Here is a 26633-nt window from a genome sequence, read left to right on the forward strand (position 1 = left end):
CCTTCCTTCCTTCCTTCCTTCCTTCCTTCCTTCCTTCCTTCCTTCCTTCTTTTATTTTTGTAAAAGGGTCTCAAGTACCTAAGGCTATGCTCAAACTTTCTGTGTGGCCCAGGCTGCCTTAAAGCTCATACTAATTCTCTTGCTTCAGCCTTCTGTGTGCTGAAGTTATAACCACATACCCAGTTTATGCTGGGTATGGTGGAACCCAGGGATTCCTGCAGTCTAAGCAAGCACTTTACCAACTAAGCCACCACATGCCTAGCCCCTGAAAATTATCTTTCATCTCGCTTTCTTTCTTCCATTAATTATTGTGTTTATCATGTATCATCAGTTTTACTAAGTGTATTCTCAAATACAGGGAAAGCAAAAGTGTGAGGCATCCTTCCTCATGGGTCCATCAAAATACCGATTTTATTTTGCTTTTTCTCCAGGGATCAAGATGGCAATGCACCTCAGTTCAAGAAAGTAGTTTTTCAGGAATTTACTGATGGCTCCTTTAGTAAACCCTTATACGGTGGAGAACTAAATGAACATTTAGGGTTGTTGGGGCCATATATAAGAGCAGAAGTTGAAGACAACATTATGGTAAGTTAAGGACAATGGAACTACAAAAACAATTCTATATATTTAGTTTAGTTTTGATTATTAAAAAATGAAAATATGACATGAAAGTAGAAGTTAAATAGTCTAGGCCAGTGGTTCTCAACCTGTAGGTTAAGACCTCTTTTGGGAGGTGGGGATCAAATGACTCTTTCACAAGGGTTGCATATCAGATATTCTACAAATAAGTATTTATATTATGATTTATAACAGTAGAAAAATTACAGATATAAAGTAGCAATGAAAGTAATTTATGATTGGAGTCACCACAACGTGAGGAACTCTATTAAAGGGTCACAGCATTAGGAAGGTTGAGAACCACTGGTCTAGGCCTAACCTACAGCCTGCAAATCACATGCCACCAAATATAGATATGGGTATCCTAGTATAAAATCACAAACTTAATTAAAACATTATGGAGTTTTTGCATTTTTTGAAACTCATTTGTACAATTCTTAAGTGTGAACATCAGTATATAAAAGCATGTCACAATGTGAAAAGGCTGGATCTAAGAAAACAAAAGGAACTAATGGTAGAGAGAAGAAAGAGAGGAGAAGGTAGAGGAGTATGTGAGGAATATGTTCAAACTGTATCATGTACATGTATGAAAACATTCTTGATAACATAGTACCATGTACAATGAATATATTGCAGTGGGAAAAATAATGTGCTCTCCTATCTGAAAAAATATAAGTACATAAAATTGAGAAGTTAAAATAATCCTATAGTTATCATTTTGGTGTGTATTTCTTATCTGTTGCCTGATTTTTTTCTTTATGTATTAAAATTTATACCATATGTAATTCTGCTTCTTTTTAATTATGTAGTATGTAATAAACATTTTGCATCATCAAAACACTTCCTAAGTAAGAAGGCACATGCCTTTAATACTCTCCCACTCCCCACCCTACCTCCCATCCACTCACTCAGGAGGCAGAGGCAGATGCAGGTGGATTTCTATGAGTTTGAGTTCAGCCTGGTCTGTGTAGGGAATTCAAGGACAACATAGAGACTCTGTCTCAAAACAACAAAAAACAATGATTACATGATACTCTATTATATGAATCGATGAGACCATGTACTTTAAATGACCTTTGAGATTATATCTTTTTATTTTGTTTTTCTTTTTTTAATTTATTTTTTATTAATTACAATTTATTCATTTTGTATCTCAGCTGTAGGATCCTCCCTCATTCCCTCTTAATCCCACCCTCTCTCCCTCATCTCCTCCCATGGCCCTCCCCCAGTCAACTGATAGGGGAGGTCCTCCTTCCCTTCTATTTGACCCTAGCCTATCAGGTTTCATCAGGACTGGCTACATTTTCTTCCTCTGTGGCATGGCAAGGCTGCACCCATTGGAGGAGGTGATCAGAGAGCCTGTCACTGATTTCATGTCATAGAAATCCCCTGCTCCCCTTACTAGGGACCCCACTTGGAGACTGAGTTTATGGGCTCCATCTGAGCTGGGATTTTAGGTCCTCTCCATGCATTGCCTTTGGTTGGGTAACAGTCTCTGCGGGGGCCCCCAGGGCTCAGGGTTTTGTTTGTTTGTTTGTTTGTTTGTTTGTTGGCTTGGTTGGTCTCCTTTTGGAGTTCCTGTCACCTTCAGCTCTTTCTATCTCCCCCTTCTTTCATAAGATTCCCTACACTTTGCCCAAAGTTTGGCTTTGAGTCTCAGCCTCTGTTTTGATACCTTGATCAGTAAAGTATTTCAGAGGCCCTCTGTGGTAACCAGTAATAATTTTAATTAGAAGTATTTTTTCTAAGTTACTGTCTCTTAACTTTATATAATGTTTGTTTATTTATTACAGTTTATTCACTTTGTATCCCAGCTGTAGCCCCCTCCATCTCCTCCTAATCCCACCCACTCTCACTCTATTTCCTCTATACCTCTTCCCCAAGGGGGCCTGCAGAGACTGATACTTCAAGCAAGGACCATGCATGGAGAGGACCTAAACCTTCAGTTTCCAAGTGGGTGCCCTAGTAAGGGGTACAAGGGCTGTCTCTGACTTAAACTCAGTGGCTGGCTCTTTGATCAGCTCCCCCTGGGGGGGTGAAGCTTTCCCAGGCCACAGAGGAAGATGATGTAACCAGCCCTGATGAGACTTAATAGGCTAGGGTCAAATAGAAGGGGAGGAGGACTTCCCGTATCAGTGGACTAGGGAAGGGGCATATGATTTTTTTTAAATAAAATAGTTTTTTAGATAGTAACTCATAAAACTTTCCTCTTTGACACTTTCATTGCCTGTATTCATAAAAATTTATCTCTACCCATTTTTTAAATATTTTCTTTTATAGCTTAATTTTTCTTTTTTGTGTGTTTTTATTTTTAATTAATTAATTTATTATATTAGTTAAAGTTTATTCACTTTGTATCCCAGCTGTAACCCCCTCCTTCATCCCGTCCTAATCCTACCCTCCCTCCCTCTTCTCCTCCCACGCTCCTCCCTAAGTCCACTGATAGGAGACATCCTCCTCCCTTCTGTCTGAACCTAGCCTACCAGGTCTCATCAGGAGTGGCTGCATTGTCATCTTCTGTGACCTGGTAAGGCTGTTCCCCCCTCAGGGGGAGGTGATCAAAGAACCTGCCGCTGAGTTCATGTCAGAGACAGCCCGTTACCCTTAGTAGGGAACCCACTTGGAGAATGAACTGCCATGGGCTACATCTGTGCAGGGGTTCTAGGTTATCTCCATGTATGGTCCTTGGTTGGAGTATCAGTTTCAGTAAAGAACCCTGTGCCCAGATATTTTGGTTCTGTTGCTCTCCTTGTGGAGCTCCTATCTCCTCCAGGTCTTTCTACCTCCCCCTTCTTTAATGAGATTCCCTGCACTCTGCACTTGGCTATGAGTCTACCTGCTGGGTAGAGTCTTTCAGAGGCCCTCTGTGGCAGGTTCCTGTCCTATTCCCTGTTTTCTCCCTCTTCTGATGTCCATCCCATTTGCCTTCCTGAATGAGGATTGATCATCTTACCCAGGATCTTCTTTCTTAGCTTCTTTAGGTGTACATTTAGTATGTTTATCCTATATTTTATGTCTAATGTCCACTTATAAGTGAGTTGTTTGTATAATATTCTTATAGAATATACCCTAGTTCATTCAAATGCTGATTTCTCTACCCCACTATCTGGTTTCAATGGACATTGCATTGTGATGCTTATTCTAAGCAAAACCTGTCTCAAGTTTTTGTATACATGCCACCATTTGTTCTGTGTTCTAAATAAAACAACCAGCCCCAATGCTGAGCAATGGGGAGAATAGAGTGGGATATCATGGACCAGAGGGGAAGAGAAGAAAGCAAGTGGGAGGAGGAGACATAGATCAGCAGGACTTGGAACCATGAGGAGGTATGAACTGGACCTTAGATGTGACTAAAAGCAAGTATAATGGGTAAAATCTAAATGGTAGGAAACTATGCAGGCTTGGAGGTTTAGGATGGAGTGATCATTGCCCAGCATTGTGCACTAGGTTAAGTAAATGAATCCCAGTCTCTGTGTGGTGATTTGGGTATACAGCTGGTTTAGGATTAACCACTGCTTAACTAAAAGGTAAATCAATAGTGTCTTTCTGCTTCTAGGATACCACACTCAGGATGATCTTTTCTAGTTCCCACCATTTGCCTGTAAATTTAATGATTTCCTTGTTTTTAATTGCTGAGTAGTATTCCATTGTGTAAATGTAAGACAATTTCTGTATCCATTCCTCAGTTCAGGTACATCTGAGTTTTTTTTTCCAGATTCTAGCTATTATGAATAAAGCTGCTACAAACATGGTTGAACAAATGTCCTTGTTGTATACTTGAGTATATATTGGATATATATATGCCTAGGAGTGGTATAGCTGGATCTTGAGGTAGCACTGTTCCTAATTTTCTGAGTAAGTGCCAGATTGATTTCTAAAGTGGTTGTACAAGTTTACATTCCTACCAGCAATGGAGGTGGGTTCCCCTTTCTCCACATCCTCTCAAGCATGTGTTGTCACTTGAGTCTTTGTTCTTAGCCATTCTGATGGGTGTGAGTTGAAATCTCAGCGTCATTTTGATTTGCATTTCCTGATATCCAAGGATGTTGAGCATTTCTTTAAGTGTTTCTCTGCCATTTGATATTCCTCTATTGAGAATTCTCTGTTTAGCTCTGTACCACATTTTTAATTGGATTACATGGTTTGTTGGTGTTTAACTTCTTGAGTTCTTTATATATTCTGGATATTAGCCCTCTGTCAGATATAGGGTTGGTGAAGAGCCTTTCCCAGTCTGTAGGCTGTCATTTTGTTCTGATGGCAGTGTCTTTTGCTTTACAGAAGCTTTTCAGTTTCATGAGGTCCCATTTATTGATTGTTGCTCTTCGAGCCTGTGCTGTTGGTGTTCTGTTCAGGGAGTTGTCTCCTGTGCCAATGAGTTCTAGGCTCTTCCCCACTTTTTCTTCTAACAGGTTTAGTTTGTCTGGTTTTATTTTGAGATCTTTGATCCACTTGGACTTTAGTATTATGCAGGGTGATAAATAAGGATCTCTTTGAAGTTTTCTACATGTAAACATCCAGTTAGACCAGCACCATTTGTTGAAGATGCTGTCTTTTTTTTTTTTTCTATTGTATGGTTTTGGCTTCTTCGTCAAAAATCAAGTTATCCATAGGGTTTATTTCTGGGTCTTCTATTCTATTTCATTGATCCACCATTTTGTTTGTATGACAGTGCCATGCAGTTTTTATTACTACTGGTCTGTAGTACAGCTTGAGATCAGGGATGGAGATACCTCCAGATGATCCATTATTGTACAGGATTGTTTTAGCAATTCTGTTTTTTTTTTTTTTTAATTTTCCATATGAAATGGAGAATTGTTTTTTTCAAGTTTTGTAAAGAATTGAGTTGGTATTTTGATGGGAATTGCATTGAATCTGTAGATTGCTTTTGGCAGGATGACCATTGTCACTATGTTAATCCTACAGATCTATGAGCACGGGAGATCTTTCCATCTTCTGATATCTTTTTCAATTTCTTTCTTCAGAGACTTGAAGTTTCTTTTCAAACAGGTCTTTCACTTGCTTGGTTAGAGTCACACCAAGGTACTTTATGTTAGTAGGTATTCTGAAGTGTGTGGTTTCCATAATTTTTTTCCCAGCCCTTTTGTCTTTCATATACAGGAGGGCTACTTTTTGGTTGTTTATTTTATTTATTTTGTTTAGTTAATTTTTTATCCAGCCACTTTGCTGAAGGTGTTTATCAGCTGACAGAGTTCTCTGGTTGAATTTTTAGGGTCACTCATGTCTACTATCATATCATCTGTGAATAGTAGTACTTTCACTTCCTCTCAGTCACCAAGCACAGAGACTCCTGCCTTGGGGCAGGGGCTGCCTGCTGAAGCCACAGACCTGAGAAGCCTGTACTGAAGACACCTCTGCTGTCTCATTTACCGAGCATGGAGGCTCCTGCTTGGGGCAATTACTGCCACCGCTGCTAAGTAGGGAGGACCATGCTTGGGGCAAGGGGAAGTGCAGGGGGTCAAATATTCTCCACCCTCAGGCCCGGGAGACGACCTGGATCCAAACTGTCTCAGCTCATGAGTTGTCGCCTCTTGCCCAAGAAACCTCAATGTCGATGTTCTGGCTTCAGCTGCCCCTCCACTCATCATTTTCAGAGTTTCAGATCCTGTGCCTCTCAGATACGGTGTGTGCTGGTCGCCACCATCTTGGACTCCCTTAGCTTAATTTTTTTATTTAATTATTTAACCATATCTCAATAAGTCTTATAAACCACAAGTAATTTTTGGTGCATTTTAAGAAAGAGGCCAAAGTTTTGTTTTTTTTTTTATTTTATTCCAAAAATGTCCATTCATTTCCCCAACTGACTGATAGTAAAGGTATAGAAGCCTATAAAGCTATGGGGTTGTAGGTACATTTTTTTTTCTGACTTGGAATTTTTTATTTTGCATATATTTTATGATAAATATACATAGGTTTTTTTATCTAAAGAGAATTTTTTTAAGAGGACAAAAAATTGAGTGAGTAGGCATGTATGGCATGATCTTTGAGAATGAATATGATCAAAATACATTGGAGGTGAAGGTGACTATAATCAAAATGCATTGTTTGGAATTATCAAATAATTAATTAAAATAAATTTTATGTGTCATCCTTGCGCAGGGGCCATGCTAATCTTCTCTGTATCGTTCCAATTTTAGTATATGTGGTGCCGAAGCGAGCACTAAAATAAATTTTAAAACTTATACATACATCTTGGAATTTGTTATGACAAACCTTAAGTAGTCACTCCGAAGTTAAAGTGACATTTTTTGTTAACTTTTGAATTACTTTTAAGTGTTTAAGAATTTTCTCCTGTGTAAATTTCATGTTGTAAAATTAGAATTCAATTATAAATAATATTAACAATTATAAATATTTGAATGTAGAGATGAAAAAACAAAAAAATATTATTCAATAATAAAAAATTTAAATTTAAAATTTTCTCATAACTTTCTTTTTAAGATATTAGGTAATAAAAATAGGATAAAGACTAAAAGATATGGGACACAGATATAAAACCTTATAAATCTTTAGGATTTTATTATTCTAAAAAAAATTCTTTTTTTTTTCTTCAGGTAACTTTTAAAAACCAGGCCTCTCGTCCCTACTCCTTCTATTCTAGCCTCATTTCTTATAATGAAGATCAGAGAGATGGAGAAAAACCTAGAAGAAACTTTGTCAAGCCTAATGAAACTAAAGTTTATTTTTGGAAAATACAACATCATATGGCACCCACAGAAGATGAGTTTGAATGCAAGGCCTGGGCTTATTTCTCTGATGTGGATCTTGTAAGTAGATCTTTATTGGGATACTCATATTCTCAATTAAAAAGAGAAAAATGGTTTTTATCGTTTTTAAAGTTTTTTTTAATGTGTATGTGTGTTTTGTCTCTGTGTATGTCTGTGTGTCATGTGCATGCCTGGTGCTACAAAGACCATAAGTAGGCTTTGGAGCTTCTGGAACTGGAGTAAAAATCAGCTGTGAGCTGCAATATGGGTACTGGGAATAGCACCCAGATCTTCTGAAAGAGAAGATCATTGAGATATTAACCATTGATCTATCTTTTCCAGCCTAGTTTTTATCTTCTATGCTAAAAATTTTGGTATTTACCTTAAACACAATTAGAAGTTTTAATGAAGAAAGTAATATCATTTTTCTTTGTTAGAAAAACTACTCTGGGGGGCTGGAGAGGTGACTCAGAGATTAAGATCAATGATTGGTCCTGCATTCAATTCCCAGCGCCAACATAGCAGCTTACAAGTGTCTATAACTTCAAGACAGGACATCCTCACACAGATATACATGCAGGCAAAACACCAATGCACATAAAATAAAAATAAATAAATTATTTTTAAAAGAAAGAAATATTATTCTGGACTCTACTACAGAGAATAAATGGTACTTTAGCATACAAGTTGATAAGAGAGAACCTACACTAATGCAATTAATATCCTCCTGAGAATTCTAGGAAAGGGATATGCACTCAGGATTGATTGGACCCATTCTGATTTGCCGCACAAACACATTGAGTCCTGCTTATGGGAGACAAGTGGCAGTACAGGAATTTGCTCTGTTTTTCACTATCTTTGATGAAACCAAGAGCTGGTATTTCACTGAAAATGTGGAAAGGAACTGCAAGACATCCTGCAATATCCAGATGGAAGACCCCACTTTAAAAGAGAATTATCGCTTTCATGGTAACATAATCCATACCTAAATATTATTCACTATGAAATATAGTGTGTACTTTTTCAAATGAGCCTTGGGCCAGAGACTTGAACAGTAATGAGAAATAAAATCCTAATGGGTATCAGTATTCTCTGTAGAGAAAGAAGAAAGAAACTTTAATGATGGATTTTAATAATTTTCTCTTTGTTTGTCTCTAGCAATCAATGGTTATGTGATGGATACTCTACCAGGCTTAGTAATGGCTCAGAATCAAAGGATTCGATGGTATCTTCTCAGCATGGGCAGCAATGAGAACATCCAGTCTGTTCATTTCAGTGGACATGTGTTCACTGTACGGAAAAAAGAAGAGTACAAAATGGCAGTGTACAACCTCTATCCAGGTTTGAGCTAGTTTGTTCTTTTCTTTTACCTACTGTGTTTATTGAGTACTTGCTTTAAATGGTCTTGGTACTGTTGATGGAATCAATAACAAAGCAGAGAAGCACCTTGCTGAAATGCCTTATCAAGTAAATTTATCCTATACACAGAGATAAATCAGTCAGCAATGAACAAGATAACTTCAGGAACATAAAACTACTAAAAATGAATAATTAACACCATATAGTACTTTCCTAAGAATCTTTTATCATCTTCCTCTCAAATCCCACATGGCACCAGTAGTTAGCAAGGCTAATTTGTTAATGTACATAACCAATACATTTGTGAAGCACTAATGACAGTGTTAATCAAAACACAGTTTTATTTTGGTTCACCATTGTTTCTTTTACACAGTGTAAAATGACTTTCATTCGCTTGTTTCAGTTGTTGTCTTGGAAAATTACTGGCTGTCTGCTAAACTAGGCCTACTTCTGGAAGTTTCTAGCTTCCATAGAATCTAACCTAGGCCTAGAATGTTTTCAGCCTCTGATACTTACAGATTAGTAAGCTCACTCTTTCTTGTTCTTTCTGAGCTATTAGCTGGCTGGTTCAACTCAGACGTTCTGGCTCAAGCTGACTTTTTCAATCTGGCTTTTCTCTTGGCCTCTGAATTGCTCTGCTTGACCTCAAACTATCTTTTTCGAATCTTCTGGCCCTTTCTCATTCTCTGGCTCATTCTGTCTTCACCTGTGTCTAGTTTATTCTCTCATTAAACCTCTCTCTGTAAAACTCTCCCAGTAAAACTGCCTCCTTCATCTCTCTGCATTGTCCATTAAGTAGCATCTGTTCCCTCTCTCTTCTTGTGAGAGTTGGTCAAATCATATTCTATGAAATCTTCTCTAATTTGTCACTTTTTCTGTCATTCAGTTAGATGTCACTTTTAATATCTGTCTACAAACTAACTTTACCTTCATTGTTTGGGATTAAAGGTGTGTACCTAAGCTTTTATTTACCTGAAACTTGCTCTATACCAGGCTTTGAACTCAGATCTTCTTGCCTCTGTCTCTTGGATTAGAGGCATGTTTGTATTCCAGCCAAATCACAGACCTAGAAGGTCTTTGGATATGATCTCTTGCCAGAGAAGCCATGTTCTGAATTTAAATTTCTCTACAAAATAGTGGGTGTGGGGGGTTTGGTGTGTTGTGTTGTGTTGTGTTGCTGTGCACATATAAGTGCCAGGTGCCCACAAAGACCAAAAGATGTCATCAGACTCCCTGGAGCTGTAAATGCAGGCAGTGGTTACCAAACGCAGGTCCTCTGCAAAAACATTATTACATTTAGCCCCTGAGCCAACTGTCAAGCTTCTCTCCTCCATCCAACTTGTAACTTGAGATCCCTTTACCTAGTACCCTGGACCCAAGATGATCTTACTGTGATTTCTCTTCCCCTAGAAGGTTATGTCTGGTCAATAGTATAGATATCACTATTGTTTTTCAGAGCAAAAAATGTATGACAAGTCTTTTGCACGTGAGAGATCTGAGAATGGTGGAACTAAATTTTGGTAACTATTTTCATAAACCAGTGTATTTCATACTCATTTTTAATGAAAAAAAAATGTGTTCCTTTTTGTCTTAAAAGGTGTTTTTGAGACAGTGGAAATGCTACCATCCAGAGCTGGAATTTGGCGAGTAGAATGTCTTATTGGCGAGCATTTACAGGCTGGGATGAGCACTCTTTTTCTGGTGTACAGCAAGGGTGAGTAACTGTGGGTAGAAGCTAACTATTCAGTCTGTTTCTATACAACTTTCCTCCTCCTTGAAGTGGCTGTCTTAGTGAAGAAATAAATGAAAGCTTGTGTTATTATTTAATTTAAAATTAATGTTGCTGGTAGAAACCATCAAGAGTCCTCAGAGGAGATAGAAACTTTGGTCCCTTTGAATATGAACCTGTGGAATTTAACAAACTAGTGCTTAAACAGTCTTCAATTTTACAATAGCAGATTTGCAAATTTAATTTTGATTCAGTTACCAAAGATAACTTATAAATTTCACCTGGAAGAGTTTGAGGATATAACCTTAAACAAGTAAGAGAACTACCATTTATCTGAAAATATAATATATAGGTGTTTTCATGGGTTGTGTGTCATTTCTATGTTTGATTTCAGAGTGCCAAATTCCTCTGGGAATGGCTTCTGGAAACATCAGAGATTTTCAGATTACAGCTTCAGGACACTATGGTAAATACTATTTTTTTTTGCTGTAAGCATCTGGTCTGTTTTTTTTTTTTTATTTATTTGTTTGTTTGTTTTCATTTCTGTTGGAGAGTTTTAAATAACCAATCTACTTCTTTCCATGCTTTTTTTTTGTATTACTTTGTATTACTATGTATGTGGATGTTTTGCCTCCATACAAATCTGTGCACCATGGGCATGCCTGGTGCCCACAAAGTCCAGAAGAGGGCATAGAATTTTCTGGAGCTGGAGTTATAGGTTGTGCTGCCTTGTGAGTGCTGGAAATTGAACCTAGGTCCTCTGGAAGAGCAACAAGTGCTCTTAACTGCTATGCCTTCTCTTCGGCCCCCTCCATGCTTTTCTTACTTCTGCTCAGTAGAGTCTGTAGAGGAATTTTAATTCAGAACATGGCTGCTCTGGCAAGAAATCACATCCAAAGACCTAGGTTCTTGTAAGCTGGCTGAAATACAAACATGCCTTTAATCCAGGAGGCAAAGGCAAGCAGATCTGAGTTTAAGGCCAGCCTGGTATAGAGCAAGTTTCAGGTAAAGAAAAGCTTAGGTCCAAATGTGGTGGTACATGCCTTTAATCCCAAACAATGAAAGTAAAGTTAGTTTGTAGAAGGAAGTACCCATGTTTGAAAATGATGTTTAATTGAGTGGCAGAAAAAGTGACAAATAAGAGAAGATTTGACAGAATATGATATGCAGAGGAAAGGGAAGCTACTTAATGGGCAATGCAGAGAGAGGGAGGAGACAGTTTTACCAGCAGAGTTTTACAGAAAGAATTCAGGTGAAGACTGAAGGAGCAAGAGAATGAGAAGGAGCCAGGAGATTAGCACAGATTGCTTGAGTTAGTTTGAGGCCAAGCTGGGCAATTCAGAGGCCAAGAGAAAAGCCAGATTAAATCAGTCAGCTGGGAGAGGAGTTTGAGCCAGAACAGCTGAGTTGAACCAGCCAGCCAGAGTTCAGAAACAAGAAAGGGTGAGTTTACTAATCAGTAAGTCTCAGGGGCTGAAAACATTCTTGGCCTAGGTTAGATTGTATGGGGGCTGGAAGCTTCCAGGACTAGGCCCAGGTTAACAGACAGAGGCAATAATCCTCTGAGACAACAACTGAACCAGGCAAATAAAAGTACTTTTACAAGACTCCTCTCAAGTCTGTGTTCTTCTTTCCATTTCTCATTATGACCATCTTAATTCGGGCCACTTTGATTTCTTACCTGGGCAATGGCACTAACTCCTGAAATACTGTTTCTACTTTCAGTGCTGCTCTCCTGAGTACTATTGAGCATAATAAGAGTCTACACTTTCCTCTTAACAGTGGTAGTAAAGCATGAATAGAATCTATAGAAAATTCTCACACATTGTTTTAGAGTAAGGGTTTACAGATAATTGTCTAATAGGCCCATTGCCTGTCTTTGTACATGAGTTAAGAATAATTTTCCATTTTTAGTGTATATTACTTGTGCAAAAGAGTGGATTTCATTGTGACGTTTTTGTTTCCCTATTCGAATATAATGCATTTTTTATTCTATCCATTATCTTCTATTACCCTTTCATATTCCTCTTCTCACTTTTCCAGTCTGCTTCCTCTTCTCAAATAGTTGGGGGTGGGGAAGGATTCAGTTTTTCTCAAGCAACTAGCCACTGGGAATTTGCCCATGCTCTAATGAGTATATGGGCAACACAAATTGAATTTGTTTTTGCTTTCTTCTTTTTCTTAGGAAGAAAGTCACAGTGGTGGTGGTGGGGAAGACTTGGGAGAACTAGGAAGTGAGTGTGAACAGGGTGCATTATGTAAAGTTCCCTAAAAATATTATGTTGGGAAAAATTTATTATACTTATTGTGTATGTGTGTGTGTGTGTGTGTGTGTGTGCATGTCAGTATGCATATACAGAAGTCAGAAGACAACCTGTAGGAGTCTTCTCTTCCGCTATGTAGATAAAACTCAAGCCATCAACCTTAGTGTCAAGCACCTTTGCCCACTGAGGCATCTCACTGGCCCATCGTTTCCATTTTATATGAGTAAGAAAAGAAGAAAGAAATGTTTCATGACATGTGAAAATTATAAAATTCAAGTTGAAATGTTCATAATAAGGCCATATACTCAAACCCATTCCTTTATATAGCATCTATGATTACAGTGGCAGTTATGTAGTTACAACAAAGACCATATAATCTGCACTCTTAAAGTATTTACTATCTTTGACATAAAAAGTTTGTCAACCTCTACTTTAAAGGAGAAAATTCCCCTTGGAAAAGAGTATTATTTATTTTATTAGTTTCAGGATAGAAAGACTATGCTTTTTATTTATTTTTACTATTTGTAATTTGCTAGCTTTTCTACAATAAAATACATTATCTGATAAAGAAACATGATAGTGCCACTTGTAGACTGCATTTATAGCTCAGTGTTAGACCATTTGCCTAACATACGCAAGGCCTCAGGTTCATTCCCTAGTACTGCCTCCCCCAAAAGAAAATAGAACATGGGATACACAGCATCAAAGAGCAAATCCTTTAGACAGTAATCAGTAGTGTCATACTATAATTTTTTTTTGCTTTTATTTCTTTTGCAACTAGGGTTAATCTTTCTTCAAATAATATTTTGTTTCTAAGTTTTTAAGATAAATCCAGTTGAATATGTAATATAATCTTTCTCTTCTTTCTTGGACAAAGGACAGTGGGCCCCAAACCTGGCAAGACTTCATCGTTCTGGATCAATCAATGCCTGGAGTACCAAAGATTCCATTTCTTGGATTAAGGTCAGAAAACTATGAGAAATATATCAGTATTTGGCAAGTTCAAAACATTATATATGCCCTTTCATTCTGCAGTCTTTCCCATAAAACATCCATTAACATATAAGGAAACTGTACAATACAATTACTTATTAATGTGTTCAAAATATTCATAATTTAATGACTTGAGAATAGAAATGAATATGCAGATGAGTCCAGTTTTTCTACTTGAAATATAACACCAGAATGATTTCTATAAATTTTAATTTACTACCTTTCAAAACCATGTATTGTATGATGAGATATCTCCAACTGAGTAGGTTCCCCTGAGTCCTTGAATGCTCTTCATTTTTATACAAAATAGGTAGCTGACTCCTTCATCTTAAAAGCAATAAATCATAGCTTCTTTTGTATAATTAAATCTGTCCTTTTTTCAGGAATTTTATATCCTTTGGTTATTAGGAAGTACTTACTTGATTCATAGCCAAACTTTGGGCAGAGTGCAGGGAATCTTATGAAAGAAAGGGGAGATAGAAAGACCTCGAGGGGTCAGGAGCTCCACAAGGAGAGCAACAGAACCAAAATATCTGGGCCCAGGGGTCTTTTCTGAGACTGATACTCCAACCAAGGACCATGCATGAGATAACTTAGAACCCCTGCACGGAAGTAGCCGATGGCAGCTCAGTGTCCAAGAAGGTTCCCCATTAATATGCACAGGGAATGTCTCTGACATGAATTCAGTGGCTGGTTCTTGGATCACTTCCACCTGAGGGAAGAGCATCCTTACCAGGCCACAGAGGAAGACAAAGAAGCCAGTTCTGATGAGACCTGATAGACTAGGATCAGATGGAAGGGGAGGAGGGCCTCCCCCATCAGTGGACTGGGGGAGGGGCATGAGAAGAGAAGAGAGGTGGGTGGTATTGGGAGGAGATAGGGGGAGGAGGCTACAGCTGTGATACAAAGTGAATAAACTGTAATTAATAAAAATAAAAAAAATTAAAATAAAATAAAGGAAGTACCTACTTAATGTAGTTCAATATGGTAAGCTAGGATGGAGTAATACTTGAGGCAGCTTAGCTCAACATTTTAAAATGTATATGGTTTTTCAGATTGTTTCACTGTGCTTTTTCTCTAGAGAAGCCTTGATCAATGGAAATATGATATGTACCACAAATGCAAGTCACATGTGTTACTTTGCATTTCCTAGTAGCCATTTTAAAAATTAACATAAAATTTATCTTTTTATTTTAATGTCTCTCTTTGTATATGTGTGGTGTGTATTTATGTGTGTACATGCATGTGTGTACCTATGCATAGCACATGCGGAGGCCAGGGGTGAATGTCAGTTGTATTAGTCTGTTACTTTTTATATTATTTTTAACAATATTTTTATTATTTCTTTGAGAGTTTCATATAATGTGTTTTGAACATATTCACTTCTCCTCCCCCAATTACTTCCATAGCAATCTTCTCCACATTCCATATCTTTCTACCCAACAACCGTTCCTTCCTCTAACTATTTCTTCTTTTTTCTTTTCATTTCAAGTCCAGTTTGTATTGCTCATCTGTTCTTGTGAGTGGGACCTTCCCTCTGTGTGTTCAACTTACCAGGTGTTACTCCACTGAAAAAAGCAGACATTCCTTCTCCCAAGCAGCTATTAAATGCCAAAAGCTTATCAGTTAGTGGTGAGATTTCACACCCATTTTCTCTGCTCCCTCTATGTTGGGATTTTTTTCTGGCTGAGCTTGTGCAAGCTTTGTGTATGTTGTCACATTGCTTTAAGTTCACATGTGTAACTGTCCTGTTATGTCTGGAAAACACTGTTTCTTTGTTGTTATTGACCATCTCTGCCTCTTAAAATCTTTCCACCCCATCTTCTACAAGAATCCCTGAGATGCAGGAGGTGTTTGATAGCTTATATCTCACTTTAGGCTAAGCACTCCACAAGATCTTATTCTTTGCATGTTGACCAGTTGCAGAAGGTCTCTGTGCTATCTACTGCAAGCAGAAACTTCTCTGATGAGTTTGAGAAGTGCTCTGAGCTATGGGTATAGCAATAAGTTATTAGGAGTAATTTTAATACTATGTCCATTTAACAAAATAATAATACTGGGTCCTTCCCTAGGACCCATAATTTATCAAACCACAGGTTCTTTACCCTTTACTAGTGTCAGTTATGGAACTCATGGAGCACATCTTAGATCCAAGCAGAAAGTAGTTGGTCATTTTAATAACATCTATGCCATTATTATACCGATGGGCATATCTGTCTTGCCAGATCAGTCATTATTGTAGCTTACAGAGTTCATAGTTGGGTATGATTTTGACTACTTTTATACCCTGGCACTGTGCATAGAAAATTATATCAATGTGAAAGCTATAAAATAGAACAGAACTCAGTTTTGTGGGCAAGCTGCTGAGAGTTTGACCATGCTCCAATGAGTATATAGATAATACAAAGTCAACTTGGTTTTTGTTGTTGTTTTCCTTCTTTCTTTCTTCTTTTCTCTCTTTGTTCTTATTTTAATTTACTTATTTTTTGGTGAGAAGGACAGTTCACAAGGAGGGCTAGACTTGGATGGACTAGGAAGGGATTGTGATAGGGATTCATGATGTGAAACTCCCAGAAAATTAATAAAAATGTTATATGGAAAAAAAGAAAGCTAGCATGGATAAAACTTCCTGGTTGGTACCAGCTTGATTTGTCCATATTCTGTGACTCAAGTGTGTGGTGTCTTCAGCAATTGGGTCTTACTGTCAAGTTTTAGAAGGTAAACAATAGTATTGGCAAAAGTCTAAAATGTTTGGGGATCTATATAACTTCACTGACTAAGAACTCTTAAGTAGGTAACCCATTCCCAGCACTGAGCTTTTTATTTGTTAGTTGCAATATACAGTAGGGGTATTGTTGCCCCATTATAGAGTGACTCCATTTTAACACAAATTATCTTTGTCTAGTGTGTGTGTGTATATGTGTGTATCTTCTACAGTAGTAGGTAAGTGTCTTAGTCAGTGTTCTATTGCTCTGAAGAGACACCATGGAAACTCTTTCTTTTTTAATTTATATATATTTTTCATTATTTATTTATTTATTACAGTTTATTCACTTTGTATCCCAGCTCCAGCCCCCTCCCTCATCTCCTCCCAGTCTCCCCTCCCACCCTTTTCTCTCCCTATGCCCCTCCCCTAGTCCACTGATAGGGGAGGTCCTCCTGCCTTCTACCTGACCCTAACCTATCAGGTCTCTTCAGAGCTGGCTGCATCATCTTCTTCTCTGGCCTGGCAAGACTGCACCACCACCCCCCTAGGGGGAGGTAATCAAAGCGCATGGCAACTCTTAAAGAGGAAAACATTTAATTGGAACTTGTTTACAATTTCCAAGGTTTATTCCACTGTCATATTTGCAGGGAGCATGGCAGCATGCAGACAGATACAGTGCTGGAGAAGTAGCTGAGAGTTCTATATCTGGATCCACAGGCATCAGGAAGAGAAAGACACTGGGCCTGGTTTGTGCTTTTGAAACCTCAGCCCAACTGCAATGATACACTTACTGCAACAAGGCCACACCTACTCCATCAATGCCACACATCCAAATCCCTCTCAAGTAGTACCACTCCCTGGTAACCAAGCATTCAAATATATGAGCCCACAGGAGCCATTCTTATTCAAACCACCACAGTAGTTTTCCATATCACTTTTATAAAAGGCCTTTAATGTCATTTACCTTCTTCTTCTGGTCCTTCCCCTCCCCCAAGCCAAATTTAAGCCTTCCTTTTACACAATTATCTTTTAACCCTTTTACTAGTATATTCAATCTTCCCTCTCATGAAAGCCACCTTCCATGGCCACTAAGTAACTTCCAAACTTCTATGGCTATTCTAAATGAAACACGTATTTGAAGATTCAAAAATAACATTCACAAATAAGAGAAAACAAGTAACATTTGTCGTTCTGTCTGGTCTAGGTTACCTCTAGTAGAATGACTGTTTCCAACTGCATTCATTTGTTTCAGTATGCCATAATTTCATTTTTGTAATAGCTAAATAATATTTAATTGTATAAATGTGTCACATTTTTATTATCCATTTATCAGCTGATGGATATCTAGGCCATTTCCATTTCCTGGCTATTGTGAGTAGCAGCAATGAACATGGATAAGCAGCAATCGTGTCTATAGTATAAAATGGAGTTTTTAAAAATATATGCCCTAGAGTGATATAACTGGATCATGTGATAGTTCTAGTAATTCCATCTCTAGCTTTTTGAGGAGCCTCCACATTGATTTCTATAGTGGATGCCTTAGTTTCTATGCATGGGTTTGATATGTGTGCTGAGGAACCAAAATTAGATCCTCATGCCTGCACAGCAAACACATTCCTCAGTGATCCCTGTACTCAGCTCATGAAATTCATCTTTTTTTTTTCTTTTATTCCTTTTTTTTCCCTTTTTGTTTGTTTTGTTTTGGTTTTGTTTGTTTTTCAAGACAGGGTTTTCTCAGTGCAGCCTTGCCTGTCCTGGACTTGCTTTGTAGACCAGGCTGACCTCAAACTCACAGAGATGCTCCTGCCTCTGCCTCCCTGAGTGCTGAGATTACAGGTGTATGCCACCACACAAAGCTCATGAAATTCATCTTAATAATATGTTTTATTTAACTAATATCAAAAACTAATATTTTTTAGCCATAATCAATTGGGCCCATGAGTCCTTCATAGGCAGACAAGTGAGATCTTTTGGGGGGAGGATCTTTTACCATGACATATGTCAGCTGAGGACAACTTGGAAGTGCCCAACACAAGGCATAGTCCATTTTATAGCCACAAATAGGAAATAGTGAACTCTGAATGACATATTCTTTCAAGTTTCCATTTACCAGATCTGGCCTATTTCTTCAGCTTTCCAATTTTCTTTGTCCCAAAATATTTCTTATTCTTATCAGTTTCTCATCAATTACTGAATAGATATGTGAACTTTTTTAATACTCTAGCAAAGTCATGATGAAAATATTAAGAAAGACTTCTTTAATATGTGCTCAATACAAACTAAGTTGGTAAATCCTTCCCACCAAAATCTTATGAGCTAGAGACTACTATGAACATCATTTCAATTAAGAACACCAAAACACAGAGATGTTACAGAGCATTCCAAGTCACACCCACAAAAACAACTGAGCTGCTGAGTTCTTGCACCCTAAAAAAAAAAAAAAAAAAAAACAGCTGAGTTCTTGCGCCCTAATGTGAACCGTTATACTATATGATATGTGCAATATCCACTTTAGCTTGATAGTCCTTTCTCAATGGTTAGTGTGGTCATTAGACCAGTTACAGTTCCCCTTAATTGTATTATCATTCAGTCTTTCTTTAGATGCAGTACTGTATATCTTAGATGTCTTAAGGGAATTGATGTTATCTGTTCCACTTAGAACAGATAAGCAAAGTGGGAGTTGAGGGAGATGTTAACAAAGAGGGGTGTTCAGATAGACATTATTTATGCTGACAAGACATAAAATGTGTAAAACAGTCTGGCCCATAGATATGCAAGCATAAAAAGCACCAGGCCACCAGTACGAAACAATCAGCAGCAGGTAATTGGCAGCCCCCTTGGAGCTAAGCAGCTGTCATGTTTGCAGTGTTTGTTTGCTGAAAACTAACATAGTATACTGTGAAGCTTACTACCACCTTGTTTACTTTCCTGTAGAGACATATCTGTTACAGTCACACTAAAACACCTGGCTCCATACATAGATGAAGTTGTTTACTTTTTACTTATTAAATTGTTAAAATATAACAGGTACCAGTTATAACTTAAAAAGAGACACAGAAATAAGAAGTAGGGGCTGGAGAGATGGCTCAGAGGTTAAGAATACTGTCTGTTCTTCCAAAGGTCCTGAGTTCAGTTCCCGGCAACCATATGGTAGCTCATAACCATCTATAATGAAATCTGGTGCCCTCTTCTGGTGTTCAGGTACACGTGCATGCAGAATGCTATATAAATAATAAATAAATAAATAAATATTTTTTAAAAGGAAATAGATAAACCAAGCATCCATCAGTCATAGAATGTAGGTAGGCTGGTAAGAATTAATTAGACTCACTAGAGGATACATTAGCATGTGGTAAACAAACAAAAGCCTCTCGTACTCTACATGAAGTAATACAAACCAATTTAGGAAAAATGATGATTCCTGACTGTGGTGTTTTTATTTTGTTATACCATAGTACCTAGAGGAAAAAATAGAGTGCCTTCAATCAGAAATACTAATCCAGGAGAAGGCAGTGATGTATCTATTATTTAAAGATAGGGCCACTATGTCCTGCTGTTCTACTTCATTTTTCTCCTACACTATACTTAAAACAATGCTTTACAAAGAGTAAATACCAGAAATAGTCTTCTAATGAATGAATATATGAATGTTACTTACAATCAATTCAAGGAGATAGTCATTAAACAAAAAGTCATCTGATCATAGCAATTTAGTCATGACATTTGTCTTAGTGTTCTATTGCTGTGAAGAGACAACCCTTATAAAGAAGAGCATTTAATGGAGGCTTGCTTACAGTTTCAGAGGTATGGTGCATTGTGATCATGGTGACTTGCAGGCAGAAATGGTAGTGGAGAGGTAGCTGAGAGTTCTACATCTGGATCCACAGGCAGTAGGCAGAGAGAGAGACACTGGGACCAGGTTGAGCTTTGTAAACGCTAAAGCCCCACCCCCACAGTGACACACACCACCTCCAACAAGGCCACATCTAGTCCAACAAGGCCATACCTCCTAATAGTGCCACTTCTGATGACTAAACATTCAATTATATGAGTCTATTGGGCATCTATGAGAATGTTAACTCTGATTTGCTTACTAAGCCATTAACCTAGCTATATCTCTTGCGTTACATATGTGACTCATTGTTCTATTGGTCATTCAGTACTCATTCTTTAGGAACTTATCATTTCCTACCACTCTGCCAGTATTAACTAATTCATTTCAAAGCATTTTCTAAACATCAGCATTACATATACTACTATGTTCGATCCCATACTAGAGGGCATGTATATTTATTGCTTGGTGTGTATTAGTTGCCGGAGTCATCAAATTACATGTATTGCATTTTTAATCCATTGAGATAAATATTATCTTCTCTTCACATATAAACAGAAATATAAAGAGCTTATGCAACTCAAGCACACTGGCTTAAGGAACTCAGTCTAATAAGAAGAAGACAAGCAAAGCAAGCTTTATAATATAGTGTAATAATTTGCTAGAATGAAGTTTTTGTATATAATATAAAGTAGAAGCACAGAAAAAGCAGCATTAAATTTGTCCAAGACAGGGAAGGCTAAGCAAGAAAAATATTTTTAGAATTAACATTTGAAAGAGTTGTGTTATTCCTGATAGTGTTATAGAGATGGGGCTACTCTAGGAAAGGGAGGAAATTAATTTAAACTGATGTAGAAGTATGGGTAAAGCATTAGGCCATTCTGGTTCATATGTACAGCCCCATGGATGCATATGAGAAGGAATAACTCAGTGATTTGAAAGTGATCTGGTTTGCCAGGAAGTAGATAGATAATTTAATAAATAGTTTTTCCTAGTCATTTCTACCATATGTTTCATGGCTTTACATACATACATGTTCACATTTCAACATTAGTCACGGCTTTCCCTGAACACACAAGGTAATTGTTGCAATAGGGTCTTCATAAGTGGATAATTAATAACAATAAATAGTATTATCAGGTTGTAATATGTACTTTTGAAAATAGATTAAAATAAGTCGTTGTTTTAATTGGTAGGTAGATCTGTTGACACCTATGATTATTCATGGCATCAAGACTCAGGGTGCTCGTCAGAAAATTTCCAGCCTTTACATCTCTCAATTTATCATCATGTATAGTCTTGATGGGAAGAAGTGGCTGAGTTATCGAGGACATTCCACTGGAACCTTAATGGTATGTAATTAGTTCTTTCATACACGTGCATGGCAATTTTAAGAGCTTTTGACAGATGGTACAACCTAAAAGCTCCAAAAATAAATTCTCTTCCTATGGGTTAATATGAATGTTTATAGACATACAAATGAGAAAGTAGAAGTTTTCATACTTTCATAGATGATGGAAATACAGGCATGTTGTATTATGAGAATGTGAATTTTATCAGGAATCCATACATGAAAGACTTTAGTTTGCCAGCCAAAATCACAGATGGAGATTAAGATCTGTCTTTTTTACATGGAAGAATGGGAATTTATTCTTTAGAGGTAAGTTCATGGAAATTAAATGACATAAATCCTAAATATTCTTGGCTATATATACCTGATTAGATACACCAGAAATGTATCCCATTTTTTTCTTTCTATGTCCCTCCCATTTTGTCCATTTTCACTTACGTGGCTATTGTATCAATGAAAAGCCCAATTTCCTCACACTCAGACTAAAATATTTTCCATATGCTGAGGATATAGGTAGATATGTCAAAGGATCTAGGGAGAAAAGTTACAGAGTGTAGCTCTTGACATGCTACAAAAATACCACAGTGGTAACTATTAGATTGATGATACACATGATGTTAACAGAACCTGGTTAAGAGAACAGTAAATTGCTCTAGTGAGATGTGATTCAGACACACATAGATACACACATAAGGGAACTTCATATAAAAATTATTCTGTTTCTATATTGTTTGTAATTATAATTGAATTTTATCAAATATTTTACCAGCACGTAACCCCCTATCTTCTCATACAAAATATTTTGAACATATGTTTTCTCTCCAACTCTTTCTAGATCCTCCCCACCTCACTACCTACCAAACTTTATATTCCCCCTCTCTCTTTCTTTCCCTCTCTCTCTCTCTTTGAAAAAGAAACACAAAAACATAACAATGAAAATCAAAACAAAACTGAGTGGTGCTTGTACATGCCTTTAATCCCAGGACTCAGGAGGCAGAGACAAGTGGATCTCTGTGAGTTCTAGGCCAGCCTGGTATACAGCGCAAGTTCCAGAACAGCTAGGGCTACACAGAGAAACCCTCAAAAAGACCAAAAGAAGAAGAAGAAACAAAACCAATAGGAAAAAAATGCTAAAATGAAAAAGTACACACACACTAAAAACATAGAGTTCATTTTGTTTTGGCCAAGTTATCCTGCATATGGATACAGGAGGCAGTTGCTATGGCTGCTTTCTGTAAGCTGCTGCTTTGCTTGAATGGTTGTGTCCTTTGCTGTTCAGAAGCTTACTTCTGATGGTTACTTTTCTTAACAGCTTAATAATATTCCATTGTGAAAATGTACCACATTTTCCTTTATCAGTTGATGTACATCTAGGCTGTTTCCAATTTCTGGCTATTATAAAAATGATAGCAATGAACATGGATGTGCAAGTATATTTGCAGTAAAATGTAGCATTCTTTTGGTATAGTTCCAAGAGTAATATAGCTGAATGTTGAGGTAGATTGATTTTCGGATTTTTGAGGGAGCACTAAGCTGATTTCTATATTGCCTGTACCAGTTTGCACTCCCACCAGTAATTAGTGTTTCTCTTTCCCCACATCTCACTAGCATGTGCTGCCATTTGCTTTATTGATCTTGGTCATTTATTCATGTAGTTTAAAACTAACCCTCTATCAAATGTATAATTGGTAAAAAAGAAAAAAAATCTTTCCCAATATTGTTGGCTGCTTTCTGTAAGCTGCTGCTTTGCTTGAATGGTGGTGTCCTTTGCTGTTCAGAAGCTTTCCACTTGATAAGGGCCAATATATTAATTGTTGGTCTTTTTTTTTTCTATCAGAGAAATCCATGATTTATTTTCATACAATTCATAAAGAACAATTTCATAACATTTGTAAGTTAAGTAATTTAAAATGAGTTATTTTGGTATGCTGTCATTCTGTGCATAAAACAAAGCTCTGTTGTGAAAGGGCTCATAGAACATGAAACATAACTACTTATTTCAGTTAAAAGCAAAATCAATCAAATAAACAAAATGTGTCATCGATGAGGGTATTTAACAATGATACATTTAGAGGGATTTGATTGATGGAAACATTCTAGATCTGATGAAATTGTCCTAAATGCCTTCCCTTTTAACCCAAAATTATCATATCTTCACATTCATACATTGTCAAGGAATCCATGTTTATAATTTTACTCAGGAAAAATTATAAAATCCAACATTGTTCCAAATTCAATATCTGTGAAACATAGGGACAGCACAACACAGGAGACATTTTAGCTCATCGGTATAATATAACTGTCATAGTTCTAAAATACCCAAGTGTTGATCGTTTTCCTACTAAAAAAATAATAAAGCAATAAGTACAATAAAATCATGAAACCAGTGCCCAGAAATATAGAACAATTTACATGGAAAGTGTAAAAATTAAGAAATTTAAATGTCATTTATTCTCTCTTATGTTTTAGAAACTAAAATATTAAACATGTAGAGTCTGACAATGGAATGGTTATTAACAGAGCGTGGGGTGAAAAGGGAAAAATGTTGCTGAGAGAGTAGAAATTTTTGTTCAGGAGGAAGTTATGACCATTTCAGGTGATGAATATGAATATGAATATGCCTTACCCATTCATCCCATATTTTATATAGTAAAAGTCATTATCATATAGACAAAATGATTCAAGGGAACAATTTCACCATTCTTATTTTTAAATTTTTAAATAAGCATTGTCTGATTATTACTGTATATTTATGGATAAAGCAATATGGATATACTGTCACTTCCAGCTCTAAAATTGGGTAGTAGAAACATGTTAGACAATGACGCTGAAAAAAGTTTTTCATTTGGGAAGTAAATTTCTACAATAGGAAATCCTGTACACATGCGTTTGTTTGTTTGTTTGTTCGGTATACTAAAAAGAACGTACACTAAGGAAAGAAAAAAACAGAAAGACTTAGATAAGCAATAATGCACGATGGATGGAATCTGGTCCAGTGGGCTGCGGGAGTAGCCACACGGTACCATGAAGTTTGCAGGAGGAAGGAGAGCTTACCCTGTAAGAGCCTGTGAGGCAAAGAAGTTTTTTTTCTTCTAATTTCACTTTACTTTCTTTTTATTTTATTTTATTTTTATTTATTTTTTTTTCATTTTTTATTATTTTTTACACTTTATTCATTTTGTATCCCCCCATAAGCCCCTCCTTCCTCCCCTCCTGATCTCACCCTCCCTCCCCCTTCTTCATGCATACCCCTCCCCAAGTCCACTGATAGGGGAGGTCCTCCTCTCCTTCCATCTGATCTTAGTTTATCAGATCACATTCGGAGTGGCTGCATTGTCATCTTCTGTGGCCTGGTAAGACTGCTCTCCCCTCAGGGGGAGGCATGGGGATAACCTAGAACCCCTGCGCAGATGTAATCCATGGCAGTTTAGTGTCTAAGTCGGTTACATAGTAATTGTTGGTCTTAATGCCTGTGCTGGTGGTTGGTGTCTTGTTCAAAGAACTCTTTACTGTGCCAATGAGTTCAAGCTTATTCTTCACATTTTCTTCTATTATATCCAGGGTATCTGACCTTTATGTTGAGGTTAGTGATATATTTGGAGTTGTGTGCAGGGTGCTAGCTATGAATCCCTCTCACTTCTGCCTCTACAGGTGGATGTGTGACGGATAGACCTATAACTTGAATGACACAACTTACTTCTGAGATAAAACCAAAAGAGTAGATTTGGACACACACATCCTTATTTGTTGCTTTTGTCATATTCAGCTTATGTGACATCCTACAAAAAATTGTTTTCAAAAGTGTGTGTGAAGAAAGAATAAAATCTAGTCACATTCTAAGGAACGAGCTATGCATTCCAACGGCAAGCCCACTTCTCTAAGCTTGAGCTTCAGAAAGGAAAACAAACGTGCTGTGCTACCCCATCTTAATTTATTGACGCATAGACGAGCAGTGTGTACTCAGTGTCTTCAGATTGTGCATTCCATCTAGTTCCTTCACGGAGGCATCAAGGTTTGTCAGCTCATTGTGGTATAAAAGGGGAATGTGCAACGAGGACAAATTATGCAGGCTTTCTATATAAAAGATTGCATTGTTGTTTAGATACAGCAATGTCAGATAATAGTTTCTACTTTTAAAAGGCTATCACACGTAGCATGTTATGATGGAGCCATAAATATTTTGATTTTTTAAATCTAGAAAGATCAACAACCTCTGTCAGTTCCCTGGAGACTGCTTAGCAGAGCATTTTCCAACACCTTCTTGTAACTGGAGCAAGGAAAGACAGTATGGACAAGGAAGACTTCTGGTCTCTGGGCATCAGGACAATTATGGCAATGAGGGGCACCAGCAGTCCACTGAGCTTGGCCAAGGTCACATTGTTCCCTTTCCACCTTCAAGTCAATTAAAGGCCAATGCAAATCTCTACCAGACTTTCAAAAAAGAGCTAACACCAACACTTCTCAAACTGTTCCACAAAATAGAAGCTAAAGGAACATTACCAAACTCATTCTATGAGGCCAGTCACCCTTATACATAAACCACACAAAGACCTGAAAAAGAAAGAAAATTTCAGTCCAATTTCCCTTATGAACATTGATGCAAAAATACTCAATAAAATACTCACAAACTGAATCCAAGAACACATGAAAAATATCATCAACCATAATCAAGTAGGTAGGCTTTATCCCAGTCATGCAAGGGTGGTTCAGTACATGGAAATCCATCAATGTAATCCACCATATAAACAAGATAAAAGAAAAAACCCACATGATCATCTCATTGGATGCTGAAAAAGCCTTTGACAAAATCCAACACCCCTTCATGTTAAAAACACTTGGAGAAATCAAGGATACAAGGGACATATATAAACATAATAAAGACAATATACAGCAAGCCTATAGCCAACATCAAATTAAATGGAGAGGAACTTAAATCAATCCCACTGAAATCAGGGACAAGACAAGGCTGCCCTCTCTCACCATACTTCTTCAATATAGTACTTGAAGTCCTAGCCAGAGCAATAAAACAACTAAGAGAGATCAAGGGAATACAAA

At 37.3% G+C, this 26633-nt stretch overlaps 1 protein-coding gene and 1 non-coding gene across 3 annotated transcripts in view; one reads left to right on the plus strand and one right to left on the minus strand.

Annotated features, from left to right (window-relative positions):
• Window positions 1–26633, plus strand: part of F8 (coagulation factor VIII) — a 139456-nt gene that overhangs the window by 66484 nt on the left and 46339 nt on the right. The window contains exons 15-22 of one of the 2 annotated variants that reach the window (XM_055606568.1): window positions 432–585; window positions 7191–7403; window positions 8084–8312; window positions 8502–8684; window positions 10300–10416; window positions 10826–10897; window positions 13573–13658; window positions 21424–21579. In XM_055606568.1, the coding sequence (XP_055462543.1) occupies window positions 432–585; window positions 7191–7403; window positions 8084–8312; window positions 8502–8684; window positions 10300–10416; window positions 10826–10897; window positions 13573–13658; window positions 21424–21579 (1210 nt within the window). The remainder of the gene's footprint in view (window positions 1–431; window positions 586–7190; window positions 7404–8083; window positions 8313–8501; window positions 8685–10299; window positions 10417–10825; window positions 10898–13572; window positions 13659–21423; window positions 21580–26633) is intronic. The other variant, XM_055606567.1, reaches the window with a different exon arrangement.
• LOC129676256 (U6 spliceosomal RNA) lies at window positions 6693–6797 on the minus strand. The gene has a single exon (XR_008720057.1). It is a non-coding gene; the product is annotated as a U6 spliceosomal RNA (small nuclear RNA).

Source organism: Psammomys obesus, unplaced genomic scaffold, assembly GCF_907164565.1.
Source record: "Psammomys obesus unplaced genomic scaffold, mPsaObe1.curated_primary_1811, whole genome shotgun sequence".
In the NCBI taxonomy this organism is placed as follows: Eukaryota; Metazoa; Chordata; class Mammalia; order Rodentia; family Muridae; genus Psammomys; species Psammomys obesus.